Here is a 17,690-nt window from a genome sequence, read left to right as displayed (position 1 = left end):
AGGTTTAGTAGCCTAAATAAAATGAAAAGATCCCCAACATGCTGTTATTATAAAATTTCAGAACCTCAGAGAGAGAGAAGATCCTAAAAAGCTTCCACAGATACCTAAAACCTGGTTGTAAATAGTGTATCACACACTGGCAACAGATTCAAGAACAACACAGTAATGACAGCACAACTGCAAAATGTCTTCAGAACCATAAAATCTAGATTCAACCTAGAGGTGTCCTCTCTATCAAAGAGGAGGGATTTTAAGACTGGCCAGCTCTCTAAACATCTCCACCCAGGAAAATGTGTTCAAGCACAACTAGAGAGGATAACAGGACAGAAGGAAACACAGAATCAGGGACTCAGGCGATCCCACACAAGACAGCAGTTATGTGAGATCCCAAAAGACTTTAAGGAGATAGCGCAGAAAAGCAGACATCGAGCCTATCTAGGGAAAGCCACTCCATATTGAACTAGGATGACAAAAGGCCAAAGAAAGTTGCCCCCGACACACACACAAAAGGAACAGATGTGTTTTCGCAGACGGAAAGTATCTTTGAAAGGCATGTGATAAATGCTACAACACTTGGGGGAAAATAGCTGTTAGAAAATAAGCAAACGAATATAGTCAGAAAATTAGCTTCAAGCTAAAAAACAATGGATGTGAAAGCAAACAGACCACCCAGAGGCTACTTACTATATTTGGATGGATAAACTAACATCGGCTAGGAAAAAAGAGAAGATCCAGGAGAATTGCAGAAGTGCTCAGATTTCAGAACTGTTTCAGAGACAAGATGAAGGACATGCAATGCAGAGGCACAGTGAAAACACCATATGACTTAGCAGTGAGTAATATTTGCAGAGTCATAATCATGTAAATATTACTGATTTAATGAAAAAGTGTGCTACAATTGGAAGAAACAGAGGGAGGAACATAAGACCATGGTGTAGCGAGGAAGGTATGCTTTCACCTGCTGTGATAGAAAGTCAGTAGACTGTGCTGGCAATTAACTTAGCTCTTCTATTTTTGTTATTTCATTAAAAATAAGATTAAATATTTAAGGCAAAACTTTTTTTATTTTTATTTTTATTTTTTTTTTGAAATAGAGTTTCACTTTCTCACCCAGGCTGGAATGCAATGGCATGATCTCAGCTCACTGCAACCTCTGCTTCCCAGGTTCAAGTAATTCTCCTGCCTCAGCCTCCTGAGCAGCTGAGATTCCAGGCATGCACCACCGTGCCTGGCTAATTTTGTATTTTTAGTAGAGACAGAATTTCACCATGTTGGTCAGGGTTGTCTCGAACTCCTGACCTCAGATGATCCACCCGCCTTGGCCTCCTAAAGTGCTGGGATTACAGGTGTGAGCCACTACGCCCAGCCTTAAAGCAGATCTTTTTACCACAACCAGACTATTGAAATTTAACTTAAATATCAGAAATCCTTAAAAGGACACCCTAAGCTAAAGACTTTTCTGGATACATTTAATACTTAGGAAAATAGAAGAGATTTAGAAAATCCAGGCCGGGCGCGGTGGCTCAATCCTGTAATCCCAGCACTTTAGGAGGCCGAGACGGGTGGATCACGAAGTCAGGAGATAGAGACCATCCTGGCTAACACGGTGAAACCCCGTCTCTACTAAAAAATACAAAAAATTAGCCAGGCGCGGTGGTGGGCGCCTGTAGTCCCAGCTACTCGGGAGGCTGAGGCAGGAGAATGGCATAAACCCAGGAGGCGGAGCTTGCAGTGAGCTGAGATCCGGCCACCACACTCCAGCCTGGGCGACAGAACAAGATTCCATCTCAAAAAAAAAAAAAAAGAAAATCCACAAAAAGGGGTCCATACTATCGCCACTGGGTCCATATTGTAATTTAAAGAAATCAAGAGAGAGATACTTTTATGTCAAACTATTCATTTCTTAACTATTTGACTGTTTACTTACGTGGTTTGTATAGTTGCTTCTTCTTATTTCTACAACTAAGAATAAAAAAAACCAAACTGGTCACTTCTGATACAAATACCATAAAATAAAAGTAGTTACTAACATCTTACTGATTACTCCTATGTAAAATGAGGCAAAATTCCATTTAAAAAATTATTTTCAATAATTTATAATTTAAATTATCTGGCACGATTAATTTCATAACGTTTCTATTATGTACAAATGAAAGTTTCTATTTCATAAAGTTTATATTACATAAAAATGAAAGAATCCTCATGTATAAAAGAAAAGGGCAAAAAAATTAGGCCAGATGAAAATCTTAGCTAATAAAAAGGTTTAACTGTTGCATATATGAGCCATGATCCATTAGTATTCTCTCACTCGGTATTTACACATAGCTTACTTTAATTATCAGAAGCTAAGCGCTAACAGCTCTAAGAACTACTTCCTGACCAGGCACCTATCTCTAGATGCAACAGAATCCCTGTAAGCATCCTGAACCACACTTAGTGGTTACCTACTAATATGTCACTAAAAACAAAACAAAACAAAAAGGGGTCTTTGCACAACTGGAAAGTAACCTGTCTTAAATTTTTTTTTTTTTTTTGAGACGGAGTCTCACTGTCACCTAGGCTGGAGTGCAGTGGTGGGATCTCAGCTCACTGCAACCTCTGCTTCCCAGGCTCAAGCAATTCTCCAGCTTTAGCCTCCCCACTAGCTGGGACTACAGGCACACGCGACCACGCCTAGCTAATTTTTGTTTTTTTATTTTTAGTAGAGATGAGGTTACACCGCATTAGCCAAGATGGTCTTGATCGCCTAACCTCGTGATCCACCCACCTCGGCCTCCCACCACCTCGGTCTCCCAAAGACCTGGGATTACAGGCGTAAGCCACAGAGCCTGGCCTAAATTTTAATTTTAAAATGAGTATACAAACCTAATTGGACATGGTGTCTGCAGCACAAAAAATCATTTTTTTTTTTTCTAAAATAAGGCCATAATAATAAAAGCCCCAAGAGGGACTTGGGCCATGCTTTGTTTCCTACACTACCTCTGCCTTTGATGCTGGAAGGGCCTTGTAGGCAAAAGTTCCTACCACTGAAGAGTGAGGGACATGGAATAGCTTTTCTTTTACCGCTTCCACGCTCTCTAGGTGTCAGAAGCCCATGGCTCTGGAAGGAGCTGGGAAATACAATTCTGATATGTTTTGGATATGTTCCCCCTCCAAATCTCATGTTAACATATGACCCTTAATGTTGGAGACAGGGCCTAGTGGGAGGTGTTTGGGTAATGGCGGGGGATTCCTTATGAATAGCTTGGTCCCATCCCCATGGTAATAAGCAAATTGTCATTATGGTAGTTTAAAAGACTGTAGTACCGGCCGGGTGTGGTGGTTCAAGCCTGTAATTCCAGCACTTTGGGAGGCTGAAGCAGGCAGATCACCTGAGATCAGGAGTTCGAGACCTACCTGGTCAACATGGTGAAAACCTGTCTCTACCAAACATACAAAAATTAGCCAGGTGTTGTGGTGCCCGCCTATAGTCCCAGCTACTCAGGAGGCTGAGGCAGGATAATTGCTTGAACCTGGGAGGTAGAGGTTGTAGTGAGCTGAGATCACACCATTGCACTCCAGCCTGGGCAACAGAGCAAGACTCCATTTCAAAAAAAAAAAAAAAAAAGAGTGCGGCACCTTCCCCCTTCCCCTCTCTCCTCCCTCTTTCACCGTGTGGAACCACCTGCTTCCCCTTTGCCTTGTATCATGATTGTAAGCTTGCTGAGGCCCTCTCCAGAAGCAGATGTTGAAGCCATGTTTGTACAGCCTGAAGATCTATGAGCCGATTAAACCTCTTTTTGTTATAAATTACCCAGCCTTAGGTATCTCTTTACAGTAATGTAAAAAATGAACACAAATTCTAACCAGAAATAACTGACTCAGGATGGGCAAAGTCTACTCAAACTATAAAAACAAAGTTTACAAACTCCCATGTTTTACTGTGCTGCATTACTTCGCATATTATTATGGAACCCTCACTTGTATTCTTGCTGTTTAAGTCAACTGGAAAACTTGGCTGTGTATGGCTTTTTAGCAAATAAATGAGGATTTAACATAACATTAACAAAAATAAGCAAGAGTAGGGCATGTTTAAATTGACATTACATCAAATGAAAAGGTTAATAACTTAAAAGTTTTGAGTAGCATGAACTTGGATGTGGTAAATGAATGTGGTCAGAGGACTGTGTGAGAGGAGACCCAAATCACAGATTCAATTCCCGATGATAAACAGCTATGTTTTTAATTTGTTTAAATGAAAACCAAGCTGAAGCCTAAGTTCTATCATTCATCTTTAAAATGTACTCTTTGGAGCAAAGGAAAAGGGACCAAGAATTATGAATAAAGAGAAATCCATGACTCCTCCATCACATGACAAATTAATTGTGTTGATAAAAAGATGGCAAAATGCATAAACAAAAAGTTTACATGTTTTCACTAAAATGGTAACAACTAAAGGAAAGTATATCACACATTAAAATAAGACAAGTGAATATGTGAAAAGTTGAAAAATTTAAACCAGTGTGAGTTTTTCTAAATACTTCCTATAATACACCTGATCAAACAAGAGTTTTTACTCTTTCTCTTGGTGGAAAAAACAACATTGTCTCACCATCTGTTTGAGAGTTCCTGTGGAATATTGTGGTTGCCTCTGGATTGGCAGGAGGGTTAAACTCCAAAGCTATATGCATAGAGGGAGAAAGGAAAAAAAGATGTAATCATTTATAAGAATGTATCAATTCATTTATTCAACTGCTGCATTTAGGCTATGTCACTACCTCTCCTTTTATTCTTATCCATTGAAATGAATGTATGGATATAAGAGAGAGCCAGGCAAGATGGCACATGCTTGTAGTCCCAGCTACTCAGGAGGCCGAGATGGGAAAATCACTTGAACCCAGGTCAGGAATTTGAGGCCAGCATGTGTAACATAGTGACACCCTCCTTTATTTAAAAAAAAAAAATGAAGAGGTAAATGTCGGCTTTGAGTTGTGTAAAATCAACTTTGCATAAAATAAATCGAGATGGCAGTAAGTTTTAAAAGACAAGTCTATTTTACAGGCAAAATATAAAATGTATTCTAGAGTTTTAAAAATTTTTAAAAAGTAAATTCAGCATATCTGTCACTTCCATGTCATTCTGAGGACATAGAATGTTAGTTCTGTTGAGTAGCTGTCTTCCACAGACATGCGATATCTCTAAGTCTTCATTTCTTCATTAGCAATACATAGGGAGAATATACACAGGCCTTATTTGTATTGGAAAGGGCCAAGTGAGACATACATAAACTGTGTTGTAATCCTAAAGAATGACAATAAACAACCATTTTTGGGCTCTCATCCAATACTGCCCATCTACTAACTGGTGTGTAACATCAATCAGGTTTTCCTTACATCACCAGACTGTAAGTTTACACAAGCACTTACATGCTTTGTAAGTACTTTAATTCACATATTTGTTTATTCTAAAGCAATCCTTAAATATCTTGAAAAGTGAAGATAGTACTTACAAGTTACAAAGTCATACTCATCATGAGTCTTAATTAGCCTACCTCTTAAAAAAATTAAGAGCCCAACCAAAGTTTAAATAGAAGAGCTATAAGATATCTCCTCTACAGCAATGAAATCTCTGGCATTTAAATGAAACCAACAAGCTGACTGGATTTAATATCTTTATGATGCAATGCTTTCTATTTTGAAAATTTTAGTTTTTATTCAAGAATCATGTTATTACCCAGAATTACTTTTACCTAAAGTCATCTCTTTGCAAAATTTTAGAGGCAAACCAACTGTTTTCTCTCTTCTACTGGCTCCCATCCCCCGCCTCTCCCAGCAGTGTAGATACTTAAAAATCTCCAACTTTCTTCCTTTTCTTCTTTTTTTCTTGTGAGACGGGGTTTCGCTCTGTCACCCAGGCTGGAGTGCATTGGCATGATCTCTGCTCACTGCAATCTCCACCTCCCAGGTTCAAGCAATTCTCCTGCCTCAGCCTCTCGAGTAGCTGGAACTACAGGCATGCGCCACCACACCCAGCTAATTTTTGTATTTTTTTAAGTAGAGACGGTGTTTCACCATGTTGGCCAGGCTGGTCTCGAACTCCTGACCTCAGGTGATCCACCTGCCTCAGCCTCCCAAAGTGCTGGGATTACAGGTGTGAGCCACCATGCCCAGCCAAAACTCTGACTTTCCTATCTTTGAACAAGATGCTATTATCAGGAGGTGAAAGGACAAAGGAGGAGCCACGGCAACAATCACTCTTACAGGGAAGGTGTGACATTGTAACTTGCAATCTTTATATTACACATTAAAAGTCTACATTGACGTTTCATGTCTTTTGAAAGTTTTGGCCATGAACCAATCCCCACCTCTCTTTTAGAACAAGGAGGTAAATAAAGTCTGTTAAGTCACCAGAATAAATCTGGAGACACATTTTGTGTTAAAGTAAGAATTTTAAAGTAATCAGAGCCTCATGGGTAAACTCCTTTGACAAACCCTCCCCCCCACAACACATAACAATTTTTCTGCAGTCCTGGCGGTGACGTTTCACACCTTTCACAATTATTTTAAGCACCCTCCTTTTTTTTTTTCTTCTCTGTTCAAATTACAGTTAGAAGAAACTAAGCAGCCTCTATTAAGGTGACTTACAGCAGCCCATTAAGAATACCATACAGCCTCTCCCATGGCAACCTCCATTCTGATTTTAAATAAGAAATCCCCGAATATCTGAATACGAACTGTCCTGAGATTTAGCTACTTTAACAAAGGAAACAATTAGGCACTTACCTGGTTCCTTCACTTAGGTACCATGTGGACAGGTACAAAGAAAAAATAAGGTGGGTGCTGGAAAGTTGGGATATTTGAGTTTTTATTGAGAAAAGGAAGAAAATGGTCCAAAGCCTCAACAAAGTCCCACAGGTTAATAAACAGAGCTACAGACAATGTTGTCTCACCATCTGTTTGAGAGTTCCCATGGAATATTGTGCTTGCTTCTGAATTGGCAGGTTTAAACTCCAAAGCTATATGTATAGAGGGAGAAAAGAAAAAAAAAAGATATAATCATTTATAAAAATTTATCAACTCGTTTATTCGACTGCTGCTTATTCGACAAGAATAGCCAGAAATAAATGGTCCCATGGCAGCCTGGGAGAATGAGATGAGAGAGCAAGAACTGGGCAATTGGGAGGGGAGGCGAAAAGAAACTGACTGGACTCTGTGGGGAAAGACTAAGGGGTGGGAATGCAAGGCAGAGTCAGCTTTTGTTCCTGGCCAGCCCGGGGAAAGCTGGCTACAGGCAGAAAGGAGCTCGAAGTGCGCAATGCCTCCCAGGGGACCTTGGGGACCAGAGGCAAGACGAGGGCAGATGGCACCCGTCACCTCCTTACCTTCAGGCATCTCCCGGTCATGGATGTGGTGCATGTGGAGGTCCTCACCAACTTCAACAGTCACTGCAGCAGGCTGTACAGCAGCAGCTATGGGCACTCCTGCCTCATAGATCTTGGACTCCGAGGGGCACACTGACCCCTGCTGCTGGTCAAACTCAGGGCTGTCCCTGGGGCACACACAACAGGTCAGTATGTTCCCCATGGGACGTCTCTACTGTCTGCCACCACCTGTGCCTCTGCTCACAGCTTTGGCCACACACTCCCGCTGTCCTAGGCCGAGGCTATGCTGCACTTGCAGAGATGGTCTTGCCCACTGCTCGCCTGACTACCTCACAGCCCAGCCCTGGCCCCAGATGGGGATGTAGGCCAAGGCCTGTGCCCTGCCGCCTCCCCTGAGTTGACTTGTCTGGGAGGGTGAAGACCAGCTGGCTTATTTAATAGGTTGTGAACCCAACAAGCGCTGAGAGACACAACTGCCTGAAGAGAGAACAGACGGAGCTCCTCCTCCTTCTGTAGTCACCTACAGACTGAAGCCCACTGGCCCAGGTGGGAGACTAGGCATGTGGCACACAATGCCCCACCCCACACATCACAATGCCCTCCCTGACAGCTCACAGTGCCCCACCCTGGTTGCCACCCCTCCCCAACAGCTCAGAATGCCCCACCCTGTGGCTTATGAGGCTGCTGCTCTCCTGGCCCCTCGTGCAGTGCCAGTGGGACTAAGGTTTTCATCCATCACCAGCTTCCTGAGATTTTTAGTCCTAAGAAAAGCACAGGGTAGTTCGTTGCTTGAAGCCATCTTCCTCTATGAGTTCTACACAAAGCCTCAGTAGAGTGGGTCTCATTAGCAACCAAGTTGAATGACTTTTATTTGCTGACTGAATGTAGATACACCTGAATTACTGACTGCTTTTGTAACTAAACACTCCTCTCCTGTCTTCCAGTGGGTGGTCGTTTTTGTCTGCAAATTGACCACAGCAATCCCTGGGGCCCTAGCTCTATTCTCAGTAAAGAGTTACGGCTGTGTGTCTTGAATGACACCTTAGGACCTATCCTGCCTCCACCTCCTTCTCCATAAAATAGAAACCTAACTTGTCCCTCCAAGCTCTGAAATGCTGAAACTTACCAACTCCCTTTTCTCCCCGCTATTTCTTCCTTCCACGGCAGGGACTTTCAGATTTTCTTTCTTTTACTAACAAATCACTAAGCATGATTTTGTCATAGAAAATTGAGAGCCATAAAGTGGGTTACCACAGTCCTAATTTAATAAAGATGAATACTCGACATCTGGCAAGTAGTGTGTGCCTGACAGTGTCCCCACTGTGCTACGCTCATTTAACCCTCAGAAACAATCTCATTTACAGATTTTACAGAAGAAGTGGAGATGGAGAAGGTAAGTAACCTCCCCAAGGTCACATGACTGCTAAGGGTGGGGCCACAATTTGATCCCAGGTAGTCTGAATTCCCCAATTCCTCAAGCATGATTATCGGAAAGTATATTAGTCTGTTTTCACACTGATATAAATACCTAAGGTTGGGTAATTTATAAAGGATAGAGGTTTAATTGACTCACAGTTTCACATGGTGGGGGAGGCCTCAGGAAACATACAATCATGGCAGAAGGGGAACCAGGTCCGCCTTACATGGTGGCCACACAGACAGTGTGAACATGTGAAGGAGCAACCGTCAAACATGTATAAAACCATCAGATCTCAGCTGGGCACAGTGGCTTACACCTGTAACCCTAGCACATTGGGAGGCCAAGGCAGGTGGATCAACTGAGGTCAGGAGTTCGAGACCAGCCTAGCTAATGTAGTGAAATCCCATCTCTACTAAAAATACAAAAATTAGCTGGGTGTGGTGGTGCATGCCTGTAATACCAGCTACTCAGGAGGCTGAGGCAGGAAAATTGCTGGAACCCAGGAGGCAGAGGCTGCCGTGAGCCAAGATCATGCCATGGCACTCCAGCCTGGGCAACAGAGCAAGACTCCATCCCCAAAAAACAAAACGAAATGAAACCCTATAAGATCTCATGAGAGATCACTGAATATCACAAGAAGAGCATGAGGAAAACTGCCCCCATGATCCAATCACCTCCCTCCAGACCCCTCCCTTGACACATGAGGATTATGGGGATTACAATTCATGATGAGATTTGGGTGGGGACATAGCAAAACCATATTAGAAAGTAAAGGTAGAAGTCAAGCTTGGACGGGAAGTGGCACTGTAGATTATTATTATTATTATCTTTTGAGATGAAGTTTTGCTCTTGTTGCCCAATGAAATTGTTTCTCTAATTTCATTTTCAGATTGTGTCTTGCAGATGTACAGAAATACAATTGATAAATGATTCTGGCTAATAACCTTTTATGCTTCTGAGAGGTGACAGCATGCTAGCAGCCCTGCTCTCGGCACCTCCTCGTCCGCGGCATCCACTCTGGCAGTGCGTGAGGAGCCCTTCAGCCCGCCATGTCATAGTGGGAGCCCCCCTCTGGGCTGGCCAAGGCTACGCATGCTGCTCCCAGGCCAGCGCGAGTTTTGGGTCGGTGTGGGCTTGGCAGGCCCTGTACTCAAGAGTGGCTGGCTGGCACCGCCGGCCCTGGGCAGTGAGGGGCTTAGCACCTGGGCCAGCAGCTGCAGAGGGTGCGCTGGGTACCCCAGCAGTGTCGGCTCGCCAGGACTCAGCTGCCTCCCCGCGGGGCAGGGCTCGGGACCTGCAGCCCGCCATGCCCAAGCCTCCCCCTTTCTCCCCACCCCGCCCGTGGGCTCCTGCTCAGCCCAAGCCTCCCTGACGACTGCCCAAGGGCTGAGGAGTGCGGGCACACTGCCGGCACCAGTGGGCAGGTCCGCCTGCAGCCCCTCTGTGTGATCCACTAGGTGAAGCCAGCTGGGCTCCTGAGTCTAGTGGGGACTTGGAGAACATTTATGTCTAGCTAAGGGATTGTAAATGCACCAATCAGCACTCTGTGTCTAGCTCAGGGTTTGTAAATACACCAATCGGTACTCTATCTAGCTAACCTAGTGGGGACTTGGAGAACTTTTATGTCCAGCTAGAGGATTGTAAATGCACCAATCAGCACTCTGTGTCTAGCTCAGGGATTGTAAATGCACCAGTCAGCACCCTGTCAAAATGGTTCAATCAGCTCTCTGTAAAATGGACCAATCAGCAGGATGTGGGTGGGCCAGATAAGGTAATAAAGGCAGGCTGCCCCAGCCAGCCAGTGGCCACCCTTGTGGGTTTGGGTCCCCTTCAACATTGTGGAAGCTTTGTTCTTTTGCTCTTTGCAATAAATCTTGCTGCTGCTCACTCTTTGGGTCCATGCTGCCTTTATGAGCTGTAACATTCACCGCAAAGGTGTGCAGCTTCATTCTTGAAGTCAGTGAGACCAAGAACCCACCAATTCTGGACACACTTCAACCTTGCTGAACACATTTTTTTTTTTGAGATGGAGTTTCACTCTTGTTGCCCAGGCTGGAGTGCAATGGCGCAATCTTGGATTACTGCAACCTCCACCACCCAGGCTCAAGTGATTCTCCTGCCTCAGCCTCCCAAGTAACTGGGATTACAGGCATGCACCACCATGCCCGGCTAATTTTGTATTTTTAGTAGAGATGGGGTTTCTCCATGTTCGTCAGGCTGGTCTCGAACTCCCAACCTGAGGAGATCCACCCGCCTCAGACTCCCAAAGTGCTGGGACTACAGGCATGAGCCACCACACCCAGCCTGATTAATATATTTTTAAAACAACTTTTTTTTTTTTTTTTTTTTTTTTTTGGAGACAGAGTCTCACTCTGTTGCCCAGGCAGTGACACAATCTTGGCTCACTGCAATTTCCACCTCCTGGGTTCAAGTGATTCTCATTCAAGTGCCTAAGCCTCTCAAGTAGCTGGGATTGAAGGAGCACACCACCATGTTCAACTAATGGTTGTATTTTTAGTAGAGATGGGGTTTCACCATGTTGGTCAGGTTGATCTGGAACTCCTGAGCTCAGGTGATCCACCTGCCTTGGCCTCCCAAAGTGCTGGGATTACAGGTGTGAGCCACCACTCCTGGACAAAAAAAACATCTTTTTGATGTGGATTTTAAAATGCCTCTCCTTCTTTCAACATTGATTAAGTCCCTTCTACATGCCAGGGATGGTATGTGTGAAATAGTCCCAGTGCTCAATGAGTGCAGGCAGATACACAAAGGCTTAAGGAGTTCCGTTTTCTGAGACCACACTGCTGGACAGTATATGAACCTGGGATACAAACCCACCTCTATTTGACCTCAAATTTGATGCTGGGGTGGTTTTAATTTTATTCTGGGAATTTCAGTCATTGAACCATAAAAAGGTGAGAAGTCTCTGTCAGATGTGTGTGTAGTGGTCTGTATAATAAGGAAGAACTGAAGGAAGCTACCAGACCAATTAAGAGACTATCTAAAGGCAGAGTAATGCTAAGGGCAGTGGCAGTGACAAAACTGGAGGAAAAAACCTGTGATCATTTGGGAGAGAGAATAGGAAGTGCTTGGTCATGAGATGTGAAAGAAGAGGGGAAGCAGAGGAAAAACAGAACCGCTCAGGCTCTGCTGGCGAAGACTGGGTATGTAGCGGTGCCTTCCTCCTGGCAGAGAATGTAGGAAGAGAAATGGGTAAGGAAGAAAAGATAGTTTTTTACTCTCAGTGTCACATTAAAATGGAACTCTCTGATCAAAAGTTGAATATAGGCCGGGCGTGGTGGCTCATGCCTGTAATCCCAGCACTTTGGGAGGCCGAGGCCAGTGGATCACGAAATCAGGAGATTGAGAATATCCTGGCTAACATGGTGAAACCCCATCTCTACTAAAAATACAAAAAAATTAGCCAGGCGTGGTGGTGGGCACCTGTAGTCCAAGCTACTTGGGAGTCTGAGGTAGGAGAATGGTGTGAACCCAGGAGGTGGAGCTTGCAGTGAGCTGAGATGCGCTACTGCACTCCAGTGGGGAACTGAGCGAGACTCTCTCAAAAAAACAAAACAAAACAAAACTACTGTGGGAAAAAGAATATTATGTATAGAAAAGTCTACACTTCTTGATACAACTAATTAAAGAAAGGCTGACACACTAAACAAAACCCCAAAAAATACCTTCCCTAAAAGTGGGTAACTTGAAAAGTAATTTGAGTAAAAATCAAGGAGTTGAATTATAAATAAGCATATCAACAAAGTGAAAGATGGATTTAATTTTTCCCACAAAAAGTTAAAAGAAATAACAGCAACTTTAGAGGAAGAGGAAAAAATAAGAAAATTATATGCAATTGCAAAATGTGTGAATATTTACAAACTCTAACATATAACTACAAAACGGACCAGAAGAATCATTATTAATGGAAACAAAGGGTCGTTTCAAAAATCAGAAAAGGAGGGATGATTCATATTTAATTTAATTCTGTGGAAAATAAGTAATGTTTGAGGATAAAACTCGGTGATATGTTGAAATGCAGGAAACCACAGTGGAAGGAAAAATAATTCAAGAAAGCTCAGTTTCAGTAACCAATATCTAGTAAAATCTTCAAGACCTAGAGGCTCCAATCTGTGTTAAGTGTCTGAAGACCTAGAAATGTCATTAGATACCATTTTGGATAATTCTTGTAGACTTGAGATAATGTCTATTTAAAGTTACAAAATAGTGCCTGTATTTCTGTATTCATTACAGAAAACAAATGGATATGGAAAGGAAACTAGCATGCTATGCCACAATCTCTAAAGAAAGATTAGGGAAGTTTCAGCTTAAAGGAAAAATAATCACAACAAAGTTTTACAATTCTTTGCAAGCATATATGAAAAACATACAAAAAGTTTGTAATGATCTTTTCCTAAGCTAAGAGACCAGAAAAAATGAGAAAAATTAAATTATAAAATGAAACTTTGGTTTAGAGGTAAGAAACATTTTATGACAGTCAGGAGATCAGGGTTGCACAGTGTATTATGTGAATGTTGTGACTTTTTGGTTTCATTTTGGATATCATAACTTGACATTTTGTAAAAGTGATTTTGCTTGGGAATTTTTTCAGATGCCCTATAAAGTCCTTTCCCATGAGAAGCGAATAATAATCTTCCATATTCTTGAGATATCTTAATGGCATCTTTTACAGTCTTCCATTGTTTAGGTAAACCTGGGAATCATGTTTGGGTATCGTCTCATCCAACTTCTTTACCCATCCCCACCATAAGTCAGGAAGGTCTTGGATATTTTCTGCTCTAGCAATTAATTCATCATTAATCCTGGAGTTACTTGCTATTCCAGTCATTTGTTCTACTTCACTTCCCGTAAGCATGATGAATTTACCACCATTAACTCCTAAACCATATTGAATTTGTACATCTGATTTGACTTTGTGAGCAAAAGTTCTATGTATATCCTGTAATTCTTGCCTAGTATGAAACTTACTTTCAGTAGAGATTGTATTTCTGCACTCATGCACCTATGCCACTTGCACTGTTACTGCTGGTTGGGCTTTCCAGGGGTCATGATAACCTCCTGGGTTCTCTGGAAGAGGGACATATTCTTCAGGATGACGTTGTAATATTTTATTAGCTAAAATCATCTATCTAAATGGACAGTTCCTAATGTCTTGAGTAATAAATCTGGTACTTTTTATTTTTCTTCGCTCTTCGAGTTGATGTGGCCAATTCCTGAGGTTGGATAATCAGACCAGTATCAGACTGGTCTTTGCCAGAACTTTTTGCCTAATACATTTCTCTACTGCTTTCTACAGGTCACTGGATGTTAATATGGGTTCTGGAATGCAATTTTTAAAAATGTCTTGTGAATGACTTGCAACATGGTCATTTAATTTTCAAATATAATTTGCAAGTGAAATGTGTAGGACTCCGATAAGGCACAATGACCTAGGTCCTGGGTATGATCCCCTCCAAAGAGGCAAATAGTGAATTGAGCAAGCTCACTCATGTCTGCTTATACCAGTCACTTCTGAATTGCTCAATGGCAGGCAGGGGGAATGACCCCTGGTTGGCAGATGCCCACTCACTATGACCCTGGATTGGACACATAGTTACCTTGAGTCAGGCCAGTCATGTGTTGTTGGACTATTCCTTGGAGATACACTCATTAGTGACTGTTAAGGTACCTGAGTTATTAGGTGCCTCTAGACTATGCCCAGTGATATGTGCATTATGTACAAACTCCCTGGCTGTGCTGACACTGACTGAAGCTGTGAGGTTTCACAATGACACATCAGCCAAATACAGATGTTCAGATTTGCCATTTATCAAGAGGTCTTCACACTATTAATTATGCAATTATCATTCTACACACAGGCAGTGATAAAGCGAGTAAAAAGCCACAGCCATGGCTCGGGAGACCAGTGTACCTCCAGAAGAGTCCAGTGGGTCCAGAAGCCCTTTGGATGCTGGTCAGAGGCTCCTTTTGGGCAGCAGACAACAGGTCTGGAGAAGTCCTTAGAGTTCTCACAGACAAAGCTTCTGAAGGCATCTGACACAAGACCTTGTCTTTGCTGGTTTTATGATCCTCTGCAGATGGGTCTATTCTCATTATCTCAGCAACCTTTCACTTCCTATCAGTTCATTTCAGGTCTGTCATGATCCCAGGCAGCAGTAGTTGTTATCACGTGAGTACGTTCATATATGTTTATCTCTTTGGGGATGGGGGGACAACTTCACTGTGGACTTATTTCTACTGGAGATGAGTGACCCCATTTTAAGACAACAGGATCACAAATTAATATCACCTATCGTCAGGGCAGACAATAGCTACCACCTGGGGCTGAAAGCAAGTAACTCCATTTATTCTGAAAACATTCTGTCTTGATTATGGCGCCAGTTGCCGCGAGGGACTTCCTTTCCACCACCTGTTTTTCACAAGGTTTGAGTCTGAACTGCTAACATTCTACTGATTTCTGGGTGAAGGGACTGACTACACCATCCTAGCCTGTCACAGCACTTGCCCCAGTACTTCCACTTTAAGAGTTTTCCACCTTGTCCAGAACCACAGTCCATTAATCCCCTCATTTTCCCTCTTAAGAGAATAAACAGGCTGGGCGCAGTGGCTCATGCCTGTAATCCCACCACTTTGGGGGGCCAAGGTGGGCAGATCATTTGAGGTCAGAAGTTTGAGACCAGCTTCACCTACATAGTGAAACCTTGTCTCTACTGAAAAAAAACCACAAAAATTAGCCGGGTGTGGTAGTGGGTGTCTGTAATCCCAGCTACTTGGGAGGCTGAGGCAGGAGAATTGCTTGAATCCAGGAGGTGGAGGTTGCAGTGAGCCAAGATTGTGCCACTGCACTCTAGCCTGGATGATAGAGCGAGATTCCCTCTCAAAAAAAAAAAAAAAAAAAAAAAAAAAAAATTACCTTCATTCTGAGAAGGTATAATCATCAACACATTCTTGAGCACAACTATGCACACATGCACTTCCGCATTCACAAGCCATGCTGCGTGCACACACTGATGCCCCTAGATTCCTTTTTTGAAGAGATGGTGTCTTGGTTGTCACCCAGGCTGGATAGCAGTGTTAGGATCACAGCTCACTGCAGCCTCAAACTCCTGGGTTCACATGATCCTCCTACCTGAGGCTCCTGAGTGGCCTGAACTACAGGAATGAGGCACCATGCCCAGTCAATGTTTTCTTTTTTTTGTAGAGATGAAATCTTGCTATGTTGCCCAGGCTGGTCCTGAACTCCTGGCCTCAAGGAATCCTCCTGCCTTGCCCTCCCAATGTGCTGAGATTACAGGTATGAACCATTGTGCCCAGTCACTAGATTCTTTATTAAGAACAAAATTTGTTTGCTGACATGTAGGCAATGAATTGCTAAATAGTAGTTCATAAATTGCTAATTTACAAGTCAATATAAATGAGTTGAGTAAACACAAAAATAACAGCATAAATTAATAAACAGTTTACGACTTCAAGTTTCTTTTTTTCCTTTAAAATGTAGTTCTGACAGAGACTACTACTTGTCCATTCCATGGAACAGTCAGAGGTGGTTAAAATCTCAGAGGTACACTTATTAATACCTTGCTGCCTTTTGTGTAGCTTCCTCTCAGTACTTCACCAGTTGGGACTGACACACCTCTCCAGCTGGGTTCGGGAGCTAGACAGGAACACACAGAACTGGGAATCCAAAGCCATCTCTGACACTAAAAGCAATGAAAACATAAATAACCAAATATATTACCAAGAAATGAACAAGAGATCGGCATTAAGTACGGTAGGAAGAAAGCATTTAATTGGCCAGGCTTTCATTCTGACAAAATAATTTACAGCACACATGTCTCTATCTGACATGTGTGAATAGAAAAAGAAGAGGTGACAACAGAGTAGAGGATTACTCTTCCAATTGTCTCTGATCTATTCAACCTTTGTTACAGGTCAGAGAGTTCTCCAATTTATTAATAAACAACAGAGAAAATGTGGCAACCAGGACACAGAGACATACTGAGAGTACTGCTCAGCTCTCTGCCTAGGCCTGATTCTGCTGATCCCTGACAATGAGCGCTGTGAAATTTCGAGGCAGATCAATACACACACACAAACACACAAAAGAGATACTTCATGGGCAAAAAGCACCAAAGATATAAAACAAAATGTCTGAAAGACCATAAGACAATCTCTGATGAAATGCTGTTTGCATTTTGCAGAAGCAAAATATTCACCACCAAACCTACAATTAGCTTAAAAATTACAATAAGTACAGTACTTTTGGATCCCATCTCCAATTCATACCTTATCAACATGTAATAATCACACTGCATCTACAACAAAGCTGGATGGACTTTATATGCTGAATACAACTTGTATAGTAAGAAGGAAAGTTTTTGAAATACTGAGAATACAACGTTTGTATGCCATGCTCTACTTCACAAGTTAAAAGAAAATACAATCATTTCTATTCTTAAAATGTGTTGAAATAAAATACAGAAAAGAGTATTCTAATACTAATTAACATTAAGAGAACATATCTCTAAACCAAAGATCTTGGATCTTCTAGAAAGACAAAATCAACCTGTATATGTCTGGGTAAGAAAAAAAAATTAAGAAACCAAGAAAGGAGAGAGGATGTTAGCACATAATCATCTCCCAAAATGGCTTTCCGACACATTCAACCAGTTTTCAAGTCCATTTGTTTTTCCTCCTTTGGCATCAACAGCATATATTACCAAGGAAACGCAAAATAATTCAATTTGTACATTGATCAGCTCATCTAGAAATGGCAATATAGTCAATGAAAATACAAAGAAACAGAAAACGTCAAGGAATTGTTTAAGATGTTTAAGATGACATAGCATATTGAAAAAATGATCTGATAAACACTGGAAGAGTTAATAA

The 17,690-nt window shown here is 42.2% G+C and overlaps 1 protein-coding gene across 23 annotated transcripts in view; it reads right to left on the bottom strand.

The window, feature by feature from the left end:
• LOC696192 (ribosome biogenesis protein BMS1 homolog) overlaps nucleotides 1-17,690 on the bottom strand; it is a 42,839-nt gene that overhangs the window by 12,006 nt on the left and 13,143 nt on the right. For 13 of the 23 annotated variants that reach the window (XR_013397824.1, XR_013397829.1, XR_013397826.1 and 10 more), the window contains 2 exons: nucleotides 16,379-16,501; nucleotides 7,390-7,527 (listed from right to left, as the gene is read on the bottom strand). Coding sequence is in view for 4 of the 23 variants with exons in the window: in XM_077945564.1 (XP_077801690.1) it covers nucleotides 1,928-1,962; nucleotides 4,592-4,660; nucleotides 6,929-6,994; nucleotides 7,361-7,394 (204 nt within the window). In the remaining 19 variants the exon portion in view is untranslated. Of the gene's footprint in view, nucleotides 1-1,927; nucleotides 1,963-4,591; nucleotides 4,661-6,928; nucleotides 6,995-7,360; nucleotides 7,528-12,522; nucleotides 16,502-17,690 lie in introns of those variants that run through there. The other 10 variants (XR_013397830.1, XR_013397833.1, XR_013397820.1 and 7 more) reach the window with 2 other exon arrangements.

The sequence above is a fragment of the Macaca mulatta genome, chromosome 9 (assembly GCF_049350105.2).
Source record: "Macaca mulatta isolate MMU2019108-1 chromosome 9, T2T-MMU8v2.0, whole genome shotgun sequence".
In the NCBI taxonomy this organism is placed as follows: domain Eukaryota; kingdom Metazoa; phylum Chordata; class Mammalia; order Primates; family Cercopithecidae; genus Macaca; species Macaca mulatta.
This window is presented reverse-complemented; position numbering and strand designations above follow the sequence as displayed.